The 13,840-nt window shown below is 35.9% G+C and overlaps 2 protein-coding genes across 2 annotated transcripts; both read right to left on the reverse strand.

Moving 5' to 3' along the window:
- Window positions 1–4,729: 4,729 nt before the first annotated feature.
- E12A11 (PEBP (phosphatidylethanolamine-binding protein) family protein) lies at window positions 4,730–7,541 on the reverse strand. The gene is made up of 4 exons (XM_086257263.1): window positions 7,350–7,541; window positions 7,034–7,095; window positions 6,892–6,932; window positions 4,730–4,950 (listed from the first exon to the last, which is right to left on the reverse strand). Exons 1-4 carry the CDS (start codon window positions 7,539–7,541, stop codon window positions 4,730–4,732), a joined length of 516 nt encoding a protein of 171 aa, XP_086113389.1.
- A 3,300-nt stretch (window positions 7,542–10,841) lies between these two features.
- Window positions 10,842–13,115, reverse strand: LOC147275305 (GPI-anchored protein). The gene is made up of 2 exons (XM_086257591.1): window positions 12,314–13,115; window positions 10,842–11,608 (listed from the first exon to the last, which is right to left on the reverse strand). Exons 1-2 carry the CDS (start codon window positions 13,058–13,060, stop codon window positions 11,276–11,278), a joined length of 1,080 nt encoding a protein of 359 aa, XP_086113717.1. The 5' UTR covers window positions 13,061–13,115; the 3' UTR covers window positions 10,842–11,275.
- Between the last annotated feature and the right edge of the window lie 725 nt (window positions 13,116–13,840).

Raw genomic sequence — 13,840 nt, forward strand, 5'->3', positions numbered from 1 at the left:
AACACCAATTGCATTTGTATGACATGCAAATATGTACCATATATGGAAATTCTTTCTTATCATAGTAGATTTTACACCAATTCTTATTTTGTGCTGACAAAGATGGCTTATATTTAGGATCGGCTTGATATATATATGATCCTTAACTTATTCGTGTTCATATTTGTGCCTTAAATGTATGACGACCCATGAGTTTTTTTTCTTTTGGTTTTTTAAGGTTTAGAAATGTTATCTTGTATTACTTTTTTTTAAAAATTAAATTTTAATATGTTCTCGTTGAGAACTATTTTAAAAGAGAAAAAAAAAAAAATATGAATTGTGCTTAATTAGTCCGGAATGATTTTATGCTTGTGTTCGTATTCATTCCTGCCATATTAATTTGGATGATGGGCTAAAAAATTTATCCTGTAAATTATTAACTTGTGTCATGCTCATACCAATTCGATCCAGACCATTAATGTGGACCATAGTTGAGTAATGAGTAAGTTTTTATTTTTCTTGTTTGAATCTTTAATAACAATAATGCTAGTTGTCCCACATTTTTTTTCCCACATTTGTATCCCACCTGATGTGTCATTACTTTACTGGAAGGGTATTTCCTTTTTCTTTTTTAGGTTTTATTTTTTAATTTTTAGTGTCCAATGTATGGATGCCATGTAAGATGGTATGAAATTGTGGTATAAAAATGTGGTAAATGTAGCATTACTGCTTTAATAATTGTTTTTTTTATGATACTCGCTTGCGCAGGAAGTTGTTTCTTACCATAGTAGACGTTATGCATGACCATGGGGTATTAATTAAGTTTTTCTTTTCTTGTTTGAATCTTTAATATTTGTTTCTACATGACAAGCGTTTGCCATGCATGGAAAGTTGTTACCATAGTAGACGTGTTACACCACCCTCGCCTGAGAACACAACAACATCAGGCTCCTTCACCTGAGGAACAGAACCGCACCAAATTTCTACAATTCCAAACAAGAATAAGGCCGACCAATTAAGTATGATTTACATTGATCGATTGATTTAATTAAATTAGGTATTGAGTAAGTTTTCCTTTTTTTCTTGTTTGAATCTTCAATAATTAAATTATAATTATTTTTTTTCATGGATCGAGATTGTTTTTCAGATTTTGGATTTTTGATATATCATATATGTTAGAAATGAAAACTTAGACTTCATTTAATTGTTCGAAGGCGTAATTAAGATCCATCGATCTATGCACCAGCCAATACTAGTTTTTGCATATAATTGTGCATATGATACTTTCTTAGTTTTAAAGTAGCACGATCTAATTAAAAAATTTCACTCAATTAAGCATGTCTTAGTTTGTAATATGTACTTTCCTAAATCTTATAATTATAAATTTTGTTTTTTGGCAAAGTATTCATTCATGACGTGAGCACGAACACGACAACATGCAAGTCCGGATTATTTTTCTTATTTTATGATTGATTATTTATCTTTCCATTTTTTGTTTAAGTTATTTTTTCTTCCTTAATAGTTTATTTAGTTATTCAAAAGTTGAGAAAAATAATATTGTTGCTTTGGTGGTGGGGCGTGGCGGACCTAAAAAATTTTCTTCGTGGGGTAAGACAATAGACATTGACTAATGTTTACAACATCAAAAAGTTTTTTAAAAAATGACTAGCTTGATGCTTGCCCTTGTTGGCTCCTTCATCGAGGCATTTCAACAAACAGATTGTCCCCATCTCTAAAGAAAACATAAAAAAAGAAATTTAAAAAGCATGATATTGTAATGGGTGGGAAAAGAGGGGAGTGAGGGCAATTGCCTACACTCACCCTAACATGGGTCCGCCCCTGGTGGTGGGTCTTGTTTGAGGTCTCTTGCATGTGCAGTCATTCTGGACGGTCAAGCAAAGCTTTGAGCCTGAGGTGGTCATGGCCTCCCAACCTACATGTAGCTCTATGCAATTTTTTAAAAAAATTTGTAATATTTTTGAAAATTTTAGAAGAAATTTGTATGATGGCCCCCATTAAGATATTTGAATTCATTGGCCCCTCTATAAATTTTTTTTTTGTCTCTGCCACTATCTAAAAGGGATGATATTAAATGTACGTATGCATATGATTAAGGAAGTGAAGTGACAGAAAGCCTATGATGTCAAGTTGATGGATCCATGTATGAAATTGATGATCGATGATCTACGTACCGTGCTGTGAAATTGATGGTATGTCTCTTGCAATTTCCTTGGGATTTCTTGGTCATTTTGTAGTAATTATAGTTTGGTAAATGGTATTGAGGTTTCTTAATTAAAATGTTACTCAAACATTATCTTTCTATCTTGTTGTTCAAAAATAGATCATATCTTGGCACAAGCACGAACACGGATCTCGTATATACCTTGGCACGAGCACGAGTACGTAGGAGTATAGATCCCACACCTTGGCACAAGCATAACAACATGTACAGATTATTTTTGCTTATTTTATAACTAATTATTATTTTTCTTTTTTTAAGTTATTTTTTCCGGCCTTCTTTAAATGTTTATTTGATTAATCAAAATGTAAGAAAAATAATATTAATGTTGCTTTGGTGGTGGGCCTTGTTAGAAGTCTCTTGCATATACATGCAGTTATTCTCGATGGTTAAGATCTGAAGTGGCAGAAAGCCCATGATGTCAAGATGATGGAGTCATCTATAAAACTGATGATCGAGGATCTACTTATGATGTGAAAATGATGGTTTGTCTCTTGAAATCTCTTTGGGATTTCTTGGTCATTTTGTAGTAATTCTAGTTTGGTCAATTTTATTGAAGTTTCTTAAGATGTTACTCCAACATTATCTTTCTATATATCTTGCTGTTCAACAGTAGATCATACTGATTTTTATCTCTCTCTGTTATAACATGCATAGGGGTTTAGTAAGTAAATGACAAGATTGAGGAGGCTGTCTCAGAGTTTGGGATAGATCGAAGATCAAATGGGTATGTGACACATCTTGGATGTCGATCAAGGCTTACAGCTGTTTGGAAAAAACTCCAGTCCATTAATTTTCCCCCTTTTCCAGAAAAAAAGGTTAACAAAAATTAGTTCATTTAACATTACCTTATCCCCTTAATTTGGCGTAATTTCTTATTGAAATTAATGACCATATATTTGCTTCATTTTATGATTCCAAATTAATTTTGCTAGCTTACGATGTATTTTAGACTTATTGATTCTGATGCAATTTCGATCATGCCTGAACATGCTAAATTTTCGATCACTCTTGAAGATATTAGTTTTCTCAAGTAATTCTAAATCATAAAAAACAAATTAATAAGTTATAATTAGAATACATATATAGGAAAATTGAAGTGCAATGAGAATGAGGCATGCAGTTTCTCCACATGCATACAAACACCCAACTCTACCAAAGAGTACTCCAACCCCAGGGAGCTAGAAACACCCAAACACTCATGCATACATATGACATGCATATATTTATGCATGCAATATTACATAATTAAAAATAAAAGCTTAATTCAGACACTCTAATTAAAAGCACATTAATTAAAAAGATCCACCCCCTTTATTAACTCTTGGACAACGTTTTCTCAATTTACATGACATTCTTATATTGGACTCTTAAAAAAAAAAAAAAAAAAACTCTAAGAAATAAAAAAATAAATTCTATTAAGTAAATTGATGATACGTAAGTTGAGAAACATAAATAAGTTGGAAAAAATAGTTGGGACAAACGGCATTTTCCTTTGATATATATATATATATATATATGTAGGTTCACTCAGCCCTCTTGTTTGCAAAGAAGGCTCATTCTAGGAGTTGAGGTAGACAGTGGAAACTAGGGGTGCATGGATTCAGTCAGTAACCGAACCGATTTAGAGGAAGCCGACATCGAATCGACAGAGGACGAATGCCATAAAGTAGGACCGACGTTGAACCAAAGTAAGTCGGTCATCGACTTCTCGGGTTCGATTGGTTTTGGTAGGCGGTGCAGTTCGGGTGTTTTGGTGGTTCGAGGTGGATGGTATGCACACTGCTTCTGACCCCTATAGTCCAACCAAACTAAAAACTCACACATGCACACTAAAACCGATCGGTTCAGTTGCGGTTTAGAAGTCGATTTTCGGTTAAAAATCTCAACCCTAGTGGAAATAGGCAAACCCAAGTCAAGTTGTGCAGCAAAATAGCGAGTGTTGAAGTGGGCACGAGAGGGTGGCTGCTCCATAAGCACGAGCACGAGCACAGATTGAAGATCTCAACACGAGCACGACAACAAGTAAACATTTCTTCCTTATTTTATAAGGAATTATTTATTTACCCTTAAACATTGCAATGTACACCAATTAATACTCATTTTCCATAATAAATTCTAGATTAAAATCCTACACAAATGAGCAAGCATATCAACATATATTCAAACAGCCTGAAAGAAATTAATTAACTTACAACAAAAACTTTGTTTACTTGTATCCAAAAGGAAAATAAAAATATATGTAGGAAAATCAAAGTACATTTGAGAGTGATGGCATGCAGTTTCTCCACATGCATACAAACACCCAATACTACCCAAGAGTATTCCAACCCCAGGAGCTAGAAACTACATACATACAACATGCAGCATATATTATATAATAATAAGATAAAAGCTTTAATTAAGACACTCTAATAAAAGACACAGTAATTGACAAGACGCTCCAGTCTCCACCCTTTATTAACTATACTCTTGGACTGCTATATATGCATGTATAATATATTAATTCTTTCAGCGCCTCTTGTTTGCTGGCTCCTTCTGGGAGTTGAAGTAGACGGTGGAAACAGGCAAACCCAAGTTAAGTTGTGCAGCAAAATAGCGAGTGTTGAAGTGGGCACGAGAGGGTGGCTGCTCCACCAGCCCTATTGGAGCCTTTTGCTGAAACAGCACCAGAATGTAGCGGTGAATTCCCACTGGTGGCCGAGGACCCACGTACGGCAGAATCTCTTTTCCTGCATCAACAACTACCTCATCATTAAACTATAATTGTAATTATAATTATTGTTCCAAAAAAAATATGGAATTCAAAGAACTTGGAAATCAAGTCCTAGCTAGTTTATTATGGCTTATTATGCTTCTACATGACACTTCCAAAACCCAAAAGCTATTTCTACACCAATAAAAAGAAGAAGTTATGCCACATGGAAAAATAATTTGTGACCGGCACACGACAACCATAGTGTTATTAATTTGCATTTTTTATTTATCAAAAATACTAATTTAAATATTATAACATGAATAAACAAAGGTTTATATTTTTATGATATAATATTATTAAATATATATATATATTAGGTGAATTAATAAAAGCACAAAACCGGGTGGGTGTAAGTCGGTAACACCCAAAAATTACGAGAGCAGTTTTGCTCACCCCCTTTAACACATCTTATCTAAAATAATGTCAAGTGTTTAAAAAGCTAACATGAGTTAACCCATAAATATTTTATTATTATTTTTTTCCTTTTTTTCCCCCAAAAACCCGGTTCTCCCTTTCTCTGTTTTTTTTTTCTTCTCCTCCTTTCTCTCCATCACCCACCACCCACCAGAATATGGGAAAAACTCTTGGTCTGCACAAGTGACAGCAAATTGTATGCAACAACACACAACAAAGATTTAAGCAACAATTGCCATCGATCTTCTGCACTCACCCTCCTCCAACCATACATGCATGTTCTCTTTCGAACACCTGCAACCATGAGTTAACCCAGAACATCTAGAAGCCCACCATTTTTCTTTATCATTTAAATTTTTGGGGTGGGTTGTCTGCACATGTTCATGGGTATTTGATGTTTGATTTGGATGGAATCAATTACAACACCTTGCTGTCATTTATTCTTTCTTTTAAATATAGACCTTATAAAAAATGGACCAGCTGACATAATATAAAGGGACAAGTGCAAAGAAAACCAGAGCAAAAGGGTTGAAAAGAAAATGTCATAATTAGTTTTTTAAATACATGTTAGTATTTTAGATGTGAGGTGAGCATACAATTTAGTTAAAGAAAATGAGCAAAAATGCTCTAAAAAATTACTCTATAACATGCAAGCGAGATGGTAAGCGGTTACCACATCGACAAGGAAACCTTGACAAGTGCCACATACGTGTCAGGAAGATCACTAGGTGCTCTATGGATTAACCACGTGTCCTCTTTGCTACATAGCTAGCTAGCGACAAAAACACCATTTATGAAGAAATTTAATTATTATTATTTTCTTAATATGAGTAATTGTAATATATAATGCTAATAAAATACTAGATTGCTAATTTTGTTAAAGTAGATAGAGAAAAAAAAGTAGAGAAATTCAATAAAAAAAAATTTAAAAAGAGAGAGAAATTGATTAAAGGTACGATGCAATTCGGGACACCTGGGTACGCAATTTGCAGCTAGAGACAGATGTTTAAGGGGTATAGTGCTCATATGCATATTTTCGAGAATGACATCGATGATGTGATGTAACCCTGAAGATCTTCTTCATATTCAGGAATTCAGAATTCGTCTGAAAACTACGATCGAGGCCAAAGATGCATGTTGATTAATTCGCCTGGAAATGAGCGTTGCCACAGAGTCTCTCTAGCTTTGACGCCTGTGAATGAGGATGAAATAGTGGTTTTTTTTTTTTTTTGCACGACTTTTTAACATATACAAATGGGTACAAATTGCAAATTTTATGCATGTATATATAATTATATAGCATTAATTTGTATAAAACTTACAACTAAACAATTAGAATGTAATATAATCGTGACTACTAATTGTATTCGATCAATAAATTTATTTATGTTAAATTAATTTGTATAATATCCTTGAGAGCCATAATTTAATTTGTCACAGTGTTGCATGCATGCAAAGCTGCAACAAAAAATTATGGAGATTTTGATTAATTTAGAATTACCTCTAACAGGGCTTGTTCCTCCAGGGATATCAGACACGATCCTGATTGAAATCACAAACAAATTAAGAAGATTAATATGAATTGAAAGAAAATTCAACGAAAATTAAACAAGGCAAGGAGAATTAAGAAGCAGGTAACTGACCAATGGACCCACTCCCTCATGCTTGGTTCACTTGGACTCGGAGCATCTGGGTCAGTCATCACCTGCATGATCCAACCATATATCTTCTAATTAGGCACGATCATCATGTGAAACATACAAATTTAAACATAAATACTCATGCATGCAAAACATCGATCTATCATTTGAGGCACACAGAAACACACACGTACACAAGGTTACAGAGACACAAAGACACAGAAGGAGAGAGAGAGAGAGAGAGAGAGAGAGAGAGAGAGAGAGAGAGAGAGAGAGAGAGAGAGAGAGAGAGAGAGAGAGAGAGAGAGAGAGAGCAGACCAGCGTGTAGAGCTCCCCGGGTTGACCAGAGACGGTGACCTTGGGAGGGTTGATGGCAATGGAAGGTTTGATATCACAGCCATTGGTGACATGCTTTGAACCAAAGTAGACAGACATGTTCACTGTGGGCACAAACAAGTCCACCACATCACCGATCACGCGCCCAACAACAAGTGGATCAACAGACGCCATGAGGAAAATGGATTGAAAGCTAGCAAAGTAAAACAGAGAGAAGCAGAGAGAGGAAGAAGCAAATCTGGGTGCAGTGAGCAGAGGATGAGTAGGGTTTATATAGTGTGTAAAAAGTGAATGGGGCTCTTGGAGCCTGTGTATTCAATGGTACATGCATAGGCCATCAAAAAGCATCGACAAGCAGAGACCAACACGTGTCCGGCCACTCTAGAGCTGAAACCACCATCCCTTTGTTTCCTTGTTCCAGATGGCCTCATCTTCGCCGTCCGTTACAACTCACCACCTTACAAATGTATTAGAGCAACCCAAGAGTTACAGACCTTCATGCAACTCGAGATAAGCATGAATTCGGTCACGACAAACAACCCTTGTGGAGCCCCCACAGGAAAAATCAGCGCTTTCTCGACGAGGGTACAGGTTGCAATTGTGAGCCTTAGTGCACTGCAGCGTAGCCTTGTTAAATTTGTAACTCTAACTGGCTGTGGTTTTGTCTTTAGTTCATTGTGCATTGTCGCCTTTAGGGGTTGTTGAACGGGTGATAAAAACTTGCGTCAGCAGGACCGGAAAGATTCTCTTTGAAAATGTTTGTGTGTGTGTACTTCGTGTGCAATTCTGTGTGTGAATATGTTTCAGAAGCCACTGATTATATAAGACCAAAGAATAAAATTTCGAGTTTTGAGAAAATTTTGATGAAAATTTTGAAGATTTTTAAATTTTGACAAAAATTAGACGGAAATTGTTATTAAAATACGAAAATTTTGAATGAAACTTTACCATGTGTTTATTTAACATATTATCTACGAAATTGATAAAAACATTGAAGAAACCAAATTATATAATAGGTTTTATGTGATATAAGATGAATATAATTCACGCTGGAGATAAATATTATTAAATAAAATTAGTATATTATTTATACTGTATAATTTATACACTAAACCCTATGTATTTTATAATTTATATTCTATATTGTTTAGGATTTGGTATATGATATTAGGGTTTAAGCCCTTTAGGGTATTTTAAATTATTTTTTATATAGAAATATATTATAGTTTACTAGTTTAGGGTTTAAAAACAACTAAACGACACTCCAAACCATTTTTTTTCTTTACAATTGCCCAAAGGCCCCAAATCCCAATCAATCCTAAGCCTTTTAATTTTTTTCCTTTTTTTTTTTTTTTTTTTTCTTTTTCTTTCTTTCCTTTCCTTTCCTTTCTTTTCCCCCCGAGTCTCCAGTTTAGCAGCTCCACTGTTTTTTCTTTTTCTTCATACTCTATCTATCTCTCTCTCTCTCGATCTCCCTCCCTTCCGTTGCCACTTTCTCCCTCATCTCCCCTTATCGTCGCCCCCTGCCATCGCCTCTTTCTCCCTCGATCTCCTCCCTGCCACTGCCCTACCGCCACCCCTTCTTTCTCCCTTGATCTCCCCCTACCACCGCTCCATTTTTCTCCAAAAACCCAGCCTTCCAAAACCAGATCTCAGTCTCACCGCCGAAAATTTAGCCGAAATTTCAAAAATTTCGACGAAATTATCCCGAAAATTTAACAAATATGGGTTTCAATTTTGACACCCCAAAAAATCAAAATTTAACACCTTGTATAAGACTCATAGGAATTGAGTTGTTTTAACTTATTTTATCTCAGAGATAATGTGTAAGTTCGAGTGGTCCAAAGCAAAATATATAGCACCAAATTACTTCCATATTCAAAATGAGCCCCAGCTCTTCTGTCAATACGGCCTAATATGTACTTCCTAAATACCAATCGGAGCATGTAATATAAGAGTGTATATATATATTAGCAATTTTTTATGTGGAGGCCGGCGACCTTACTATGAAAGGTGGGAATGGGGCAGGAGATCTTCTAGGGGGAGGCAAGGGATTGTTAGACAACTATTGTATCCCAAAAGTTTAAGCTGTCAGGGAATGAGCTAATTAACAATATATATATTAAGTTAACACTCTCCTTCATGAGTAGCCTCTACCTACACGTGGAGAGCAGACAACCCATGACCTCATGTAAACAAGACACTGATGCCATGTTAGATAACCAATGTGCCCCAAAAGTTTAAGTTGTTAGAGAATGGATCAACGATATATATCAAGCTTACACTCTCCCTCATGAGTAGCCTCAACCTACACATGGAAAACAAACAACCCAAGACCTCCTGTAAACAAGGCTTTGATACTATGTTTGACAATCACTATACCCCAAAAATTTAAGTTGTCAGGGAATATACAAACAATATATATCAAGCTAACAAATATAGAGGTAATTAAGGTAAGGGTGTGAATGCCCTTTTTATTTTTTATTTTCTTTAATCTTAAAAAAACAGTTTTTTTATGTGTCTTTAGTTTTAAGTGAATAAATAATTTTCAGTAACATTTTAATCATTTTGTATAAGGGTATAATTTTTATTAAAAGGAAACCTATGGGTGTTCAGAGAGCAGTGATGGGTGGCAATATAATTACACTTTGAAGAATCAATAACGTTGGTCCAAGCCCATCATTGACACTTTGACCGGCCCAAGTATGTCCGTAGATAAGGCTTAACATAAGGCCTATTGGGCCATGCCGAAGTATCCTTTGCTTACAGAAATTAGTGTAGATTGGCACCTGTAGGCTATATCTTACCGGTCCAAATTCTAAATTTTAAAATGCTTCTATTACCACTTCTCATAAAATTTTATATAAAAAAATTTAAAAAAATTATATAAAAATTTCAAACAATTTGTCATCGCTGGTTATGTTAGACTAAGGGCTAATTTGGTATTGCTGTGAAGTAAACAGCTGTGAAGTAAAGTCAGCTGTAAAGTAAAACAGTTGAGTGTTTGGTAAACTATGTTTTCAAAAGTGCTGTGAGTGCAAAAAAAAATATCAAAGTGTTTGGTAAATGTAAATATAAAAATGTTGTGACTGTGTATAATTACTAAAATGGACATGATGCTGAAAGTGCATTTCACTTATTTGTTTGGTAAAAATAAAATATTTTTTTTACTTGTTTTTGAAATTTTTGGCTACAAATTTTTATTAGTATTAATTTTTCTAAGAACAGGATTATTAAATAAGTATGCCTATTATTTTTTTAAGTATATTATAATTTTAATCGTATAAATAAAATATCATACTTAATTATCACAAAATAAAATATAACTAACAATGGACATATTTTTTAATTTAAAATAAACAAATAAAAATTATAAAAATCATAAGATAGAAGAACTTTAAAATAATGTTTCAGGCTCCGCAGCACCACTTGCTCAATTCCTTCTGCTGCTCTGCATATTGAAATGAAACCATAGAAAATAAAGGCTCCTTGTTGGGAGATGTTGACATTTCATAAATTTCCCGTGAAGAACACAACTGTCACAAAATAATGCCATAATGCCACCAAACAAGTTACATGCAGAACCCATTATTTGTCCCTCTAAAACGAAGCACCAGTCCCTTTGGGACATGTTAGCATAGGCCCACATGATGAGAGATACTTGTTTTTGGACAAACATTCTCCCTATTTTCATAGAATCACAGAAACGACATCTCTTATCTCAATGACACCAAAAAACTAACAATTCTAGTTGCCTGATAAAGTATCCAATGCTGCATGGTGCAATTGAGCATGTCAATAATGGTAGAACAATTACATAGTACAAGAACTACACAAATCTCATGGACCATGGTTCATAAATTTTTGAATGTTGCAACCTGCTTATCCCTGACTAATTTTGGTTGGAGCTAGCATAGGGTAAGCTGCATATATAACATACTAATAAGTGGCATTATGCAGATAAAGATGGATGCTGCAAAGATATTGGATGAGGAATGATCAGAAATTTCAGAAGAATCAACGGCTAGAGGCATTCCATCGCTGTTCAGCGTGCACGATTGAGGATCAGAGCCGTCGGTGCTCACCATGATAGCCCGGAATACAGATGTAACTGTGTGGATGTAAGCCATTCGATTTTTAGCAAGGAGCCATGTGAGACCCATCAGCTGACAATCTTTGTTGTGCATTTTAGTGGTCCTGTCCTCTAATTTGCTTGAATTGAAAGTTTTCTTCTTGTTAAGCTGCAAACAATCAATTCCACAAATTAGAAGAAGGAAATGAAAGAGATAGCCATTGATTAGACAAACGAACAGGGGTTTGGTACATGAGTTAATTTACTAACTAGTGGGTGCACCATCAAATCAAATTCATGCTAGCATACACTAATACACATTAAGCCTTAAAGAGTCAGCAATATTCCAAACGAATAAAAGAACCTCATTCCAATTCACAACCAACAAGTCAGAAATAATATCAAGTGTCTGGAGTATCTTGGTTTTTATAATATGGCCGGAGACCTCCTTTGGAATGTAGCCCATTAACCCAAAATGTACTTACATAAATTTGGTAAAAGTCTTGTATTTTACTCAGTACTCACTAATCACTTGTAGTAGTACTAATTAATTACATTTTTAGCTTTATTTCTCTGCTCTAGCTCTATTGGTTAATTGTTATATATCCAGCATGTAATACACTCGCTTCCATGGCGCGTCTAGGGTTAAAGTAGAAGTCTTTTAGCAGGGTAAAGAAGAAGCAGAAACACTTTACTAATTACAAAGAAGAAGAAGACCCAGAACAGAAGAAACCCTTATCAGATTTTTCTTCCTCTTCCTTCATTTTTGTGTAAATCAAGCTTAAAACAAAAAAAAGTGAAGGCCTACTACCAGTAACACTAATTAAAAAAGAAAAAACAAAAAAGAGAAATTTTTACAAAGTAAGGAACTCACAAGGTAGAGACTGTTCAAGCATTTGGAGCATCCACCAAGACCCGGAAATCCATTGGCATGGCTACTGCTGCTCAAGCAATCTCTCTCTAACCTCTTCACACTCTCATCCCCAACAAGTTTCCCCTTTTGGTTCACTGAAAATGCCTCAGGACAGCTCAAGGGGTGTAATCTTATCCCACAATAACAATACACCACATCACAAGTCTCATTTGGCTTCATCAGCTCTATTCCTTTCGCTTCCAGTGCCTTTCCCAAGCCCTGCACACAAGTCTCTGAGTCATCCGGCAGCAGTGGCGGGTCATAAGGCGTAGTGGTATGACCCGCCACTGCTGGGCCCACTCTGCCACCGCTTCTGCCCAGAGCGGTGGCAGAGTAGGCATCATAAAGCCACGCCGCCAACACAGGGCAGCACCTACTGCGCTGGAGCTGCCCTGTGGCGTCGCCGCCTTTTGGGGCGGCGCACGCGGACTTTACCCCGTGAAAGAGCTCATCAGGGAGCTGTAGTGGGCACCCGGCTATATCAGATTGCTCTGGGAATGCAGGGATTGTGGCTGGAGGAGATGGAGTTGGCAGGAATGACTGGACCGGGGCCGGGTCTGGGTCGGGTAGGCCCGGGAAGGCCGGCAAGAACATGGAGAGGAAGCAAAAGAAGGGAAAGAGTGATGGGTTTGGGGACATTGCAACAGTGAACTGGCTTTGTGGGTTTGTTGTACTAATGTGGGGGAAGGGGGAGTGAGTGAGGGTCATAAATGAATGAATAAAAGGCTGGTAGTGGTGGGTGTTGGAGCAAATGAAAGTAAGAAAAAAAGGAAGGTGGGGTTGGGATTGGTTTGGCCGTTTGCTAACTCGGTTAGATCCAACTTTAGTATGCTAGCTATATATGTATCTCTAAAATCTGGATAAAGTTGGTAGAGATGGATTAGTAATAGTATCATGAACAAATCATTCATAAGGAATTGTTTAAGTTTGCTTTACGAGGCATACATGTCTATGTGTCTGTATAATGTATACACTACACATGTGAGAGTGACTGTGTGTGGAGACTTGCAATGTGGTTTTGTGAATCTATAACAAAAAGCGATAGACAAGTCAAGCAAGTCCAGCAACAAATAAAACATGCTAAAATAATCATAGGCTAACACCATAGAGTATCTCCATGGCTATAAACAATTCAAAAAATTCATCGATTTCTTAAGCGATTTATGTATATGTGTGCAACTTTTTCTCCTTTTCCTTCCTCCTCCCACTAGTTCAACTGGGCTCCCACTAACAATTTCAATTTGTTATTACCTTGACAACATTGATAACATTGGAAACATGAAAGTGACTCAACGATCTTTTGACTGTTTTCCAAGCCTTAGAAGTGAGAACCTTAAAAACCCGTATATGCATTGATAGTATTTTTCCTTTGGGAAAACATCTAGTCACCTAGGCATTAGTTTAATGCAATGGAACTAAAGAATGACAGATATGGTTTGCCTTGCAGAAAGTGAACAAAAGAATTCTCACGCTTCAACTTTTCAAGTG

The sequence above is a fragment of the Dryas octopetala genome, chromosome 9 (genome assembly GCF_963921425.1).
Source record: "Dryas octopetala chromosome 9, drDryOcto1.1, whole genome shotgun sequence".
NCBI classification, from domain to species: Eukaryota; Viridiplantae; Streptophyta; class Magnoliopsida; order Rosales; family Rosaceae; genus Dryas; species Dryas octopetala.

Coding starts and splice junctions, on each gene's coding strand:
- E12A11 (XM_086257263.1), bottom strand. CDS start 7,541: ATGGCGTCTGTTGATCCACTTGTTGTTGGGCGCGTGATCGGTGATGTG. Junction 7,096..7,349: donor CCGGGGAGCTCTACACGCTG/GTCTGCTCTCTC, acceptor TGGATCATGCAG/GTGATGACTGACCCAGATGC. Junction 6,933..7,033: donor ATGAGGGAGTGGGTCCATTG/GTCAGTTACCTG, acceptor GATTTCAATCAG/GATCGTGTCTGATATCCCTG.
- LOC147275305 (XM_086257591.1), bottom strand. CDS start 13,060: ATGACCCTCACTCACTCCCCCTTCCCCCACATTAGTACAACAAACCCA. Junction 11,609..12,313: donor GCTTGAACAGTCTCTACCTT/GTGAGTTCCTTA, acceptor GATTGTTTGCAG/CTTAACAAGAAGAAAACTTT.